This window comes from Vidua chalybeata, chromosome 20 (assembly GCF_026979565.1).
Source record: "Vidua chalybeata isolate OUT-0048 chromosome 20, bVidCha1 merged haplotype, whole genome shotgun sequence".
Classification (NCBI taxonomy): Eukaryota; Metazoa; Chordata; class Aves; order Passeriformes; family Viduidae; genus Vidua; species Vidua chalybeata.
This window is the reverse complement of record NC_071549.1, coordinates 3,171,137-3,183,726: the sequence shown is the minus strand read 5'-3', so window position 1 is coordinate 3,183,726 and position 12,590 is coordinate 3,171,137. Positions and strand designations below refer to the sequence as shown.

The following is a 12,590-nucleotide window of genomic DNA, read 5'->3' as shown; positions in this document are numbered from 1 at the left end:
CAGCAGTGCAGGTTTGCAGCCTCTCAAAGATGGGACAATGGTCCCCGAGGCCACCAGTGCCAGCACTTCACCTGCATGGCTTTCCTAGAGCCTTGAACCCAGGAGCACAACTCTCCTGGCATCCAGTTTTCCTTTTGATTTCCAGTGCCTCTTCTCCACACTGCTGGTGTCTGCTCTGCAAAAGAGACTTTCAAAACCCCTTTTTGAAAGCAGCACGATCTTTCAGGATTAAACAGAAGTGAGTGAGCAGGGGTGAAGCTCTAGTGCTATAAACACTACTCTCATCCTTTTGTTTTTTCTTTCCTGAGGCACAGATACAAAACTGGCTTAATATGAACCTTTGAAAAAAGCATAAGTAATCTAGCATACACACACACATACACACACACAAAAAAATCTTTCTGTATGTTAATTTTTATGTGCTTTGATTGAAAATGTAGACCAGCTCCATCTGTCCTATTCCCCAAGCTCCCTACCATCATCATAGATTATTTTCCATACTCCAATTAATAAAGTAGGGCAGGCAGTGTTATTTAATTGAAAAACCCACACATCCAGGCATCCAATATAAATATAAATATAAATATATATATATATATATATATATATATATTTCTTTTTTTAATCACAAGAGCACAATCCTCCTCAAGACTTTGATGAGATGTGCCTCGCATTGGAAACTCCTAGCAAGAAAAATAGAAAAGAGGAAAGCTGTGATGAGGGCTGAGCACATCTTGCTCCATCACCAGGCTGGTTTTCAGGGTCCATATCCATCTCCCTTCACCCCTCAACTCTTTTTAACCCACCAGCCAGGCCCAGGGTGATTATTTTTGAGTGTTCAACTAGTCACTGTTTCTAGTCTAAGGTAAAAATTCAAGCAGGTTGAATATATGTGTGTGTGTGTGTGTGTGTGTGTGTGTGTGTATAAAAATATATGTTTTTATATATGGATAATTATGAGGGTTAAAATTCAAGCAGGTGTGAATAGATGTGGAGCTTCAAAGCCTGTTTTTAAGCATGTTTGTGATTCCAATCATCTTTTTATTTCCCTAGCTTTGGTCTCCTTTTCCCATTTGCCTCTGTGTGTGGCATCCTCGCTGTCGAGTGGGCAGCACCATCACCCAGCTCTTCCAAGCCCTTGTGTTCACTTTGTTCTTTCCTTCCCCCTGCTCTCCACCACCCTCATATCCTGTTGTGTCCTTCAGAGACCCCAACCCCCCTCATTTTTCAGGGTGCTTATCAAGCAGTGAGATGGGTGCCATTCCATCCTGGTATGTTGGGATGCACTCCATACCTTGCAGGACAGTTGCCCTGAACCTGGTGGGATGCTTCCTATGGTTCAGGCTGAATGCCACGTTTGAATTAGCAGGACAAGAAATCTGAATTACCTTTCTTAAGGTAATTTCATAACAGCACCTTGAAATGCTGCAAAAGCCTTTGAGTTGCTGCCAGCCAAAGGAAATGCCATGCTGCCTTTTCTCAACCAGTTCTGAGCCATATTGGAAAGATCCTGCCATATGTTGCTCTCCCTTGCTGCCTGCAGTCTGCCTGCACTCCTGCCTGCATTCCTCCTTGACAGAAGCCATGCCAGGACCTTGCTCCCTCCTGGCTTGGACTCTAGCTTGGCTTTCCCAGCATGACCCACCTGTATCTCCTCCCCTCTGCATAAGCATTTAGTGCAGTGGGTGCTGCCCACAGGGTGTCACCAGAGATTTAGGGGACCAAGCTGCAGAGATCGTCTCTTATTTTGGGGAGGGATCCTGCAGCACGGCAGTGAGTGGCACTGCTGCAACTACTTATGGCAGGATTTGTCTTCCTGCAGCTCAGGGGTGAAGAGCCCCAGCTCATGTGGGTCTACACCCAAATCTCAGTGCCTGCAGCTGCCCTGGGCACAACCACATGTTTTTTCTGTTCCTTTGAGCTGCTGAACCGAAGGGCTCTCCTCCCCCCTGCAGGGCACCAGCAGAGCTCTGTGCTGCAGTGGCTGCTTTCCTGAGCCTGCTTGAAATGGGGAACACGTATTTTGAGCTAGGTATTTGGAGCTACTTCAGATTGCTTATGCCTCTGCTTAGGAGATTTGGACACATGCTCCTGCTGTCTCCCAAGTCCCCTTCTCTTTGCTGGTGTCAGCTCACTGCAGTTTGGCATCAAGAGCCTCCCCTCTGAGCCCCTTCCTTGCCCTGGTGCTGCAGCCCTGACCCTCCCCACCAGCTCTCCCTGTGGCTGTCACTTCAGTAGGATGAGCCACTTCATTCCTCCTTTTGCCCATCCTGCAAATCCAGGCCATAGTCCCATCCCTGGCTGTTTCCCCACAGGAAGTTAATTTCTTTTTATGTCGTTCATCACTTCGGAGTCAGTGGCAAGCACCAGCCTCTCCTTAGGGATTCCTTTTTCTCCCATTTCTCCTGTTGATGCAGAACTGTCATGATCTCCCTGTTTGCTTTTCATCTGCTTTAACCTGAGATTTTTTTTTCTCCTCTGGCACTGGAACAGCTGTGCAACGCAGCTGCTGCTGCTCTGGCACATGCCATAAATGCTGTCATTTGGCCATGCATCCTTATGCACATGTGGACCTTAAGCTGCTCAAGAGAGCCAAAGGGATGCTTGGAGGCTTAAGCACATTCCAGCAAAGCAGGTCCTGGTATGAGGTGGAGAGCCCAGCTCACCAGTAAATAACTTACACAGTTATTAGCTACCAAAATGTCTCTGTGCCAAGGGGCCAGAGGAATTTTAATCCTAGGTTTTTGCTTTTGTTTGTGACCAAGAAACCAAGCTGCAGCACTCATGGATCTGTTTTTCTTTCTCTTTTTTTTTTTTTTTTTTTTTTTTTTTTTTTTTTTTTGTCTTCCATTAACTTGCGCTGTAGCCCCTAGACGGATAACATCTTTGGAAAAAGCCTATGCTGCTTTGAATGGTACGTAGCTCAGTTGATGCATCGTAGATGGTAGCAGACAAGAAATGCAATTGTGTTTTAATATGGGAATGAAAATGTCTAAACCCCCCCCAAATTTCAGGTATTGTTTTTTCCCTGCTGCTGTTTCCCTGTGGTGTCCAGAACTGACAGTGTTTTATTGTTGTTATTAATCCTTTCTGTATTTCTAAGCACCGTTGCTGTAGTCCCTGAGCATCGATGCCATCACTCCAGCCAAATGAACCTGCCATGTTCTTCTCATCCTTCATCCATGTGTCCCAGCAATTAATTTGTTACAAATCCACTTGCCATTCATAAGGAGAGCTTCCATGGATTTGGGTTGGGCTTTTTTTTTTTGCTTTGCTTTTACTCTGCATACTCAGCATACTCTGGGTCAGGGCTGGTGAGTAGCCATGAAGGCTCCAGGGATGCAAGACAGACTGATGTGCAGGAGTAAGGAAAAGCTGACCTGCCTGTGCCTGTGGCTGCACCTAGCTACAGCAGATCCAGCCTTAGTGCCACCAGCTGGGATTTTGGCTGTGGGTCTAGGTGTTAATTGCTGCTGCCACAAGTTTATAGCTCTGCTTTGAAAACATGCATATGTTAAGCTAATTCAAACTGCATTTAAACCCGAGTTACTGCAGAATAGCCTCCATAAAGTCAGCACATTTATTCACAGGGGTATAACCGAATTGCAGCCATGGAAGCTGGAAGGGGAAAGATTCCTCTTGGGATTCAGGGCCAGATCCCAGGCTGCTGTAAGGAACCTGCTCTCAGCCTGCCAGCTGAATGTCTCTTTGATGAGTCTGGGATTGCCTGCAGAAGGGATCTGAGCCATATTCTCAGAGTTGGGCAGTGACAGTTTTCCTGATGAAATGGGCTTCAGGACAAGTCTTTGGGTAACAGGAGGTTGGTTGTTACTCTATGAGCAGTGGCTGAGCAGAGGACAGGCATCCCCTTGAGCAGCGTTTGAGGGTATGGAAAGGAAGAAGGCTCCATTGGGCACCCTGCCCAACTATGCTGTGGCTTCACCACTGAGATCAAGATTCTGCACATGACATCATGAACACAGGCAGCACCATTATTTATCCATGGGGTACCCTGGATTTGGTTTTGTGTGGTTTTTTTGAGTCACTGGAAGACTAAGCAGTGGTTTAGATTCTATTGCCCAACAGCAGACACCTAAACCTCAGTTTTTATAATTATTAAAAGTAGCTTGCTGTCTCTCAAAGAAATGTTAAGCTCTGACAAGTCCTATAGAAAAGAAGGAAGTGGTGCTTTAAAAATGTGACCACTTGTATGTAAATGCCTGTGGAGTGCAGAGGTGCTGACTTCAGGCAAGCAGAATTGGGAAAAAAATTAATCAACTAGCTACTATTTTAATATTTTTTTAAAAAGATAAAACAGATCTGAAGCCAGCAACATGGATAAACCTGTTCTATGGGAAGGACTCATTACATTTCAGGAGCACTAGTGGCTTCCTTGATTTACTTCTTCCTTCAATTTACTCCTTGAGTTGCTTAATTCCCAAACCCAAATGGGTAAAGTCAAAGGTAGATGGAGATCCCTCTTGCCTGGGCACGGAGGGGTAAGTCCCTGGGAAGCAGTGCCACTGGCCAGAGGCTCCTCTTTGGCTTCACTGTTATGCTCAGTTCCAGGATTTTCATTACATTTGTTTGTGTCCTTGAATGGGAATGTGGGAGTAGTGCCCACCTCAAAGCGGAAAAAACAAGATCCCTTGGGATCTTGTTTCTTGCACTCAGGTCACTTGGGGCATGAGCAGAAAGGAAAGACCTGCTGCATTTTTCAGTCCCAGAGAATTAAATGAGTGAGAACACTGAATTTTGGTGTGTCTTTGTCTGCTACCATCTACACATCCATACGGGTACGTATATACAGCCCAGAAACTGAGCAGTGATGACAAGGAAGTCAGAGAGGGAGACCACAGGGCTGTCCCCTCTGCTCCACCGTGGCCTCCAGAGTGGCACTGCAAGGCATCACTTAGAAATCTTCATCTCTTGTATTTATGTTTTGCTCCATGCCATTCAAGCTGCTTTGTCGCCATTTCTGAATTTGAAGCAGAACTTGCCCCTAAGCTCTCTTTGCAGAAAGTTCTTGGGTTGTTTTTGGGGTTTTTTGTAATTTTTTTTTTTTGTTTTGTTTTGGTTTTGGTTTTTTGGGATTTTTTTTTGTTTTGTGTGTGTATGTGATATCCAGGCGAAGCAATTGTTTTCCAGGTAGAGAAGAGGCTTTTTTGAAGCTGTACCCTGCAGTAGCAGGGTGCAGAGGTTTGAGGTTGCCAGCTTCTCTCCAGCTCCCACAGTAGCAAGTGGCTGAGATGTGGGATGGGGTCTTTCTGCCTGGAGTGCTGAGCACTGAAATCAGTCCCATGCAGGGGGCAGGGACTTGCAGTGGATTTTCACCTTGCATTTAAAACAAAATTCCAGCCACTTGTTTGCTTGAAACCAAAACAAAAATCATATGATTGCTCAAAATAATAAAAAATCATAATCATGTGATTGCTCAAAATGAAACTGAATAGCTGCAGACTGGGGGCAGAGGATGCCTTGATTCTCTCATGCCAAGGTTTGCAGGGATCACCTTGATGCTGTAGAAACCCACTATGAATAGCTCTTGTGAGACCCCACCTGAAGCACTGCGCCTGGCTGAGGCCTCCAACACAAGAAAGACCTGACCCTGAACTTGTTGGAATAAATCCAAAGGAGGCTACAAACTCACCCAAGAGCTGGAGCACTCCTTCTCTGGAGCCAGGCTGGGACAGCTGGAAGTGTTCCCCTGAAGAACAGAAGGCTGTAGGGAGACCTTAGAGCCCCTTCCAGTGCCTAAAGTGGCTGCAGGAGAGCTGGAAAGGGACTTTGAACAAGGGCTTGAACAATGTCTCCTGGCAGTCTCTGCCCCCAAAATGTCCTGAGCTGCCTGGTGCTGAGGGCTGGATTCAAAGCTCTTGGCTCAAAGCATTGACAGAAAGACTGATTAAATGTTTTTTGAGACGCCTGAGGATGCCAATACTGAAGATGGGATTTGGGCAGCACCTCCCAGCACTTCTTTCTACCCTTTTGAGCTACCCTCCACCATCACCTGAGCCAGCAGCAGGAGCATGAGCCCCCCACCACTTGCACAGAGCACACAGCACTGTGCCTGTAAGGCACACCTTACTGTGTCTGGCCATGGCAGGAACTTGGAACTGGATGGTTTTAGAAGGTCCTTTTTAACCCAAACCATTCAGTGGTTCCATTATTTTTACCCAGTGGCTTGCCAGCCTGGGTGACAGTGCCTGCCTCGGGTGCAGTGGGGATCTTTGGGAGGAGAGAAGGTGAGGAGTCCACCCCACTGAGCTGGTCCTGCATTGTGCATCCCAGCTTGCTGGGAGCTGCAGGGGTGGCCACAGCAAGAGGCAGATAAGGTGTGTTCACTTGGTACTTTATACCTCTGGGGGAAAAAAGGCATTAAAGGGACAGGTTAGGTTTAGGGTCATTTCACCCTAGGTCAAAGGTTAAGGTCACAACCCCAGTCATTTGTCCTGGAGCCTCCTGAGGATGCTAAATAGCTGAGTGTAAAAATCCACTAACTTAGGCACCTTGTTTGAAATGAGAGAATGAAAGTGAAACTGTTTAGCACAATGAGGATAATTCAAAAAGTTAGGAAAGCCAAGCTGATTATATGGCATATTATAAAACAATACTTCACTTAGGAGCTTAGCCAAAAAAATGCTCTCATTCCTTGATGTCACCTGTGGGACTCAAGTCACTGAGGGCTTGAGTCTTCATTGCTTTGCATTTTTTCTAGTCATTTACAGCCCCACAAAGTAGATATAAAATGCTTTTAGCTGTGGCAGCACATGGCAAATGGAGATTTGTCAGCATTTTAGAGCTGCTTTGCACAGCTCTGAAAGGTGTGGCAGGGTGCAAGCAGACAGCAACACCTCTGAGGTGAACCCAGGCCATGCTGGGGCAGAGGGACAGGGATGCTGTCCTGCATTGTGTCAGTGAGATTGGGTTTCCAGGGGCTCAGAAGGAAACAAGTTAAGCTCACCCCTGTTCTTTCTTGCTTTTGCAGATGAGGATGATGCCAACAGGCTTGGAGAGAAGGTGATTCTGCGAGAGCAAGTGAAAGAGCTTTTCAATGAAAAATACGGTGAGTCTCTGCTTGTAGGCATCATAGGGTGAGGCTGGTTTTGCTGAGAGCAGCCACAGTTAAAATTATTTCCACAAAGGCCTCTATTTATAGCCCAAGCCCACGGCAGCTGCTGCAGCACAGATACTGTCCTGCTGCTCCATGTTACAGCCTGTCCCCAGGGATGTCCCTGTGTCTCACTCTTGGCAGGTGGGACCATTACCTTCTTGTTGACAGCTCATCCTTGGAGAGGGGAAGGGGTATGGCCAAATGCAGCACAGTAGCAGGATTTGTTCAGTCTGATGTCAGCCTTTGATGGGACAAACTCTCCAGGAGGAAAGCTAGAAATGTGGCTGTGCAGCCTCTAACAGCTTCAGGTTTTGGGGCTGCAGAGTTGCAAGGTGGGACCAGGCTCTTACAGTCAGAAACAGGACAGGAGTGAGGGATATTCTCTGCTCCCCAGTGAGCTTGAAACTAAGGGGTACCCAGAGAGTTAAGCAGCAGGTTTACTTGTACAGAAGGAAGGGCTTTTAATGCAGTGAGGAATTAAACTGAGGTGTATCACTGCCATAGGATGTTGTGGAGGCCAAAGAGATAAATTGATTCAAGAAATGGGCAGGAGTGATGTAATATGATGATGGCTTTGATCTCCACCCCAGTGACTCCCCAGACCTGCTGATGTACAGAGGAAAGAGGAAATGGGCAAATCCCTTCCACTTCCCCTCTGTCCTGGGCTGTCTTGCATGCTGCTGCTGCTGGTCCAGCCATGGGCTTGGGCAGGTGTGGCAGTGTGTGTGTTCTGAACTTGCCTGAGGCTCCTGGCAGAATTCTAAATGGAGACTAACAGAGCAGACAATAAATTGGGCAGGTACATGTAAAATGGCTGGGTGGGCTGTGACTGCAGCAAAGGCTGAGCACCACAGCAGCCATGGCATCCCAAAGTCCCCCAGTGTTCTTAGTCTTTCAGTTGGTTGGTTGTAGAGCCCTGTAGTGATGCTGTTGAGCTAGGGACGGGCAAAATGACTGGTACAATTTCAGAAGGTAAAATGAGTGTTTATTCAAAAGTATGTCTCTCTTTTGTAGAGAACATCGTGAACATTAATTTCATTGGTCTTAAAGTAAAAACATTTTACCTGATTGGTACACTGGACTTAGGTCAGTGTGGTAGAACATATCTATAAACAATATGAACAGAAAGCAAGGTAACAGATTGTTTACATTCCTCTCGGACTTTTTCCCACGCTTAGCCTGGCAGAAATCTTTCTCTTTTCTCTCTGACTGAACTGAGAATATCCACACTGTAGGGTAAAGCTGTTGTGCTGTCTTCTGTTCTGCCATTACAGGAGAGGCTCTGGGCTTGAACCGGCCTGTCATGGTGCCCTATAAACTCATCAGGGACAGTCCTGACTCTGTGGAGGTTACTGGGCTGCCAGACGATATCCCTTTCAGAAATCCCAACACCTATGACATTCATCGGCTGGAGAAGATCCTGAAGGCACGGGAGAGCATCCGAATAGCGATTATAAACCAGCTCCAGTAAGTTTTCCCAGCTTTGTGATGGGGGAAGTTTCTGTTTGTTAAGTGTTGTCCTTGCTTCTTCAGCCATAAGCAGAGCAACTCACCATGAGACCACCGGAGCCACCACATACCTGTGGAGGACCTGCTCCATCCCTGGCATCCACTGTCCTGTGCTGCAGGGAGGTACTTGCCCATGGGTGGGCACAGTGAAGGGTTAGCAGGGCCAATTTGTCCCCTCTTTCTTGTGTAATTTGGGATGGTGATGCTGGGAAGGGACGTGACATGGGGGCTGGTAACTCAGAGAATCAGCTGAGCTCTTTCAGGTTACTTCTCTCCAGGATGCACTGGGGATGCTCCAAGTCCTCTTTCCACACAAAGGGGTGTTGGAGGAGTCAGCTTAGGGTCAGAGTCAGGGTTGTGTCCCAGCACAGGCAGGCACACAGGGTGAAACCACTGACTCATCCCTTGTCTCTTCCACAGGCCATTTGCTGAAATCTGCACCGAGGCCAAACAAACAGGTAAGGGAAGGGCTAGGACATAAATGTGGCTTTCCTGGCCCTGTGGGAGACAAAATGGATGGGAGTTGTGAGGTGGCGTTTGAACCTCTCATATCCCCAGGGCAGGATGGGGAGAAAATCCAACCTACAAAAAATTAGGCTCAGCATCTGTTCCAGAGTAAACTATCCTTTTGGAGGACTCCACTTCTGTGAGCTGTGGGAAGACTGGGCTGTTTGGCTCAAACTTCCAGCATGTTCTGGAGGATGTGATTATCCCTCTCCCATTAGCAATTTACTCACCATGAGCAATTTATTCCCTGGTTAAAGCCCTCAATTTGAGCCATCATTTAGCAATTGAATTTCTAAGGCAACAAGATTTTCTGTCATCACTGGGAATGTGTTTCTCTCTCTGTCCCATCATCCTGATATATCTCAGACAATTTTAATCAAATGTGTCAGAATTAGCAGTCCTAGAGATAGCTACAAGCCTATGTTTTATGAAAAGAGGTGGATGGATAGAGAAGGGAGATCTGGCAAGCCAGAGCATGCCTGCAGTGTGAGGAAAGCTGACAGCTCTGTGCCACTCATGGAGGCCAAGCCTGTGTCACCGGTGGCAGCACAGCAGATCACTGCAGGGGGATGCTCTGTGGAAGGGGAGTGGCAAGATGAATCCCCACATTTAGGGACCACTCTCAGGGCTTGGACACCTCATGCCTTCCCTCTCTCCTTGCAGAGAAAGACATCAGTGTTCCCAAACGGAAGCGGAAGAGGATCTCCGAAGGGAACTCGGTATCTTCCTCTTCCTCTTCTTCCTCTTCCTCTTCTTCCAATATGGAGTCTACATCATCAACAAATCAGATCTCGCTTGTGGTAAAGCCTTCCAGATATTAGGGGGGTTACTGCCTACCTGTCTTTCTGCTTCAGGATGCTGCTCTGTTCTCAAGCTGTCACCACCTCCCTCTACCTGACAAACACTATAAAGTATGATGTAAAATGGCACAAGCAGGTTTGGCAAAGGAGGAGACACACCTGTGGGGCTGTCTTTTTCTGCAGGGTTTGTCTGGGGGAGGTCAGCAGAGCAAAGTGCCCAAGACCCCCAGGGGCTCTCCTGCATTCCTGCAGTGTGCCTCAGCTTTAGTGGGTGCTGCATATGAGACAGGCTCAAGCAAATCCCTCCACCCCCATGGGTAAAACGTGAGTGCTGGTGACATCACCTCGGGTCTGTGGTGCCTCTCAGCAGAACCCGGTGGTTCCCCATGGTCCAAGCTGTGCTGGGTGTACCTCTAGCTTGGTTCTGGGAGCAATGCAGAGATCTAGAATGCCACAGAACAGGAAAAATAGGAGATAAAGTCAGGGAGATGCATACAACTGCCCTCCTTCAGGGCTTGGCTTCAGTTGTGGATGATACCAAATAAAACTCCCCAAAAACACACAAGAGAAATAAAACCTTTCAAGGGTTTTTGTCAAGTTTGTTAGTGGTGTTTTGGTTTGGGGTTGGTTCTTTTCTCTTACTTGGAAAGTGGGAGCAACAGCCAGTTGTTGGAACATGTCAGAGATTTGAGGTATGCGTGGTTTTGTGTTGTGTCCTAACAGAGACTTTTGCCTTCTTTTTCTCTCCCTCTCTTTCAGCAATGGCCCATGAACATGTACATGTTAGACTATGGTGGTCTAAACGTCCAGATCCCAGGACCTATTAACTATTAGACCTCAATATCAAATAAGAACCTCAAATGAAAGAAAAAATAAATAAATGTAATTTATGTAAAAAGTGTATATTCCAATATGTATCAATGCCTTTTAGTTTTTCCAATGATTTTTACACTATATTCCTGCCATCAAGGCCTTTTTAAATAAAAATAAGAAGTGTTGCCTTGCTCTTAAAAGTGCTTATTTTATTACATATCATATTGATAAATAACATTTATAGGTAAGAATAAGGGCAGAAGGGCACCCCTTGGACAGGCCCTGTTGGGCTTTGGCAACTCAGTAAATCCTTAGTGTCATCAGTGCCTGAAGCCAAGAGGTCTGAAATGTTTTAATGTTTCATTTAATTTAACTCAAAGGTGTAAAAATTTATGTACAGAGCTGCCAGAGGACTGGTACTGAACTGCAGTGGTGACAGAGGAGCGAGCCAGCTCTCCCAAGAATCAGTCACCTTCACCCATGAGTTCTGTTGGCTCTGAAGTCCAAGTACATTAGGGGGGAAGAAGGTTTCAGGCCCCTAAAGAGGTGAGATCCCTCCAATCCCTCCCATGTTGACTGTCCTGCCATCCCAGACTTGGAAAGGCACAGAAAGATTGGATTGTGTGCATTTAACTGGCATCTGAACCAGGAAAATTCTTCAGCCGCTGAAGTCCTTCACAATTTATGGTTTTAAGATCATCATTCTGATTTTATGGGAGGCTTTGATGCCTTTTGGGGAGGAAGCTCCCACAAGAGAATCATTGAATTGTTTAATTTGGGAAAGATCTGTAAGATTGAGTCCAACCATTAACCCAGCACTGCCATGTTCACCACTAAACCACATGCCTAAGGACCACGTCCACACTTCTCTTGAATGGTGGCAGAATGATGGTGATGCTTGCACTTTCCTGAACAGCTTATTTCAATGCCTGACCTCCCTTTTGTTGAAGACATTTTCCTTAATACCAAATCTAAACATCCCCTGCTCATTTCCTTTTGTTGTATCACTTGTTACCTGCGAGAAGAGACTGCTGCCTGCCTGGCTACAACATCCTTTCAGGTGGTTGTAAGCAAGAAGGTCCCCCTGAGCCTCCTGTTCCGCAGGCTGATCACACTGATGCTCCACAGGCTCCATAACACTGGACCACTGTACGTGGCAATGCTGAGTGCATGCAGGGGTGGCCCTAGACTCCTCCACGTACCCTGGACTACTTTCCCCCATATAATAAACAAAGCAATAAATTGAGGGATATAATTTAAAATTCCCGCCCTTATATTTCCATTCCATTCCTGTAGTTTGTCAGCAGAAGCTGCAGAAGCAAATGCTGTTACTTTGCACTGCATGTGTTTAACTTGTGCTTTGTGCCTGCTGAGAGCCCTGCATGGGTGAGACACAGTGGGAATGTCCGTGTGAGAAACCAAGAAGAAGAAACATCCTGGCTTGTGTGTAGGTAAATGCAGCCCAGCATGAGCCAATAGTGGAGCAAGAGCCCTGGGGCTTCTAGCTTTGGAGTCACTATAAACAGTGATACATGGTGTCACTGTGAGGTGACCATTGCTGAGTGTCCCTCCAGGACTGCAGGATGGGTCACCACAGGCTTGTCACTGCAAACCTACCCCAAGAGCAGCAGCTGTGGTCTGCTGGTGGGTAGATGGTGGCAGACAGACGATCAAAATCACTCCTGACAGTTTATCTGAGTGGAATCTGCTTTATTTATTTTACATGTTTTTGGTTTGCATGAGTCTGTGTGTCTTCAGGCCATGAGAAGGCTTTGGACAGTGCATGGAAGTGTTATTTGATGCTGGGTATAAGTGTTATTCAATGGTGAGTAGACATGTTTCAAGGC

General features: G+C 46.6%; 1 protein-coding gene across 8 annotated transcripts in view; it reads left to right on the top strand.

Moving 5' to 3' along the window:
- The window catches only part of GTF2IRD1 (GTF2I repeat domain containing 1), a 69,148-nt gene extending 58,205 nt beyond the window's left edge, over positions 1–10,943 (top strand). For 5 of the 8 annotated variants that reach the window (XM_053961456.1, XM_053961458.1, XM_053961453.1 and 2 more), the window contains 6 exons: positions 2,867–2,914; positions 6,989–7,066; positions 8,389–8,581; positions 9,044–9,081; positions 9,794–9,930; positions 10,690–10,943. In XM_053961456.1, coding sequence (XP_053817431.1) covers positions 2,867–2,914; positions 6,989–7,066; positions 8,389–8,581; positions 9,044–9,081; positions 9,794–9,930; positions 10,690–10,764 — 569 coding nt within the window. In that variant the 3' untranslated portion in view covers positions 10,765–10,943. Of the gene's footprint in view, positions 1–2,866; positions 2,915–6,988; positions 7,067–8,388; positions 8,747–9,043; positions 9,082–9,793; positions 9,931–10,689 lie in introns of those variants that run through there. The other 3 variants (XM_053961457.1, XR_008434342.1, XM_053961454.1) reach the window with 3 other exon arrangements.
- The last annotated feature ends 1,647 nt before the right edge of the window (positions 10,944–12,590 follow it).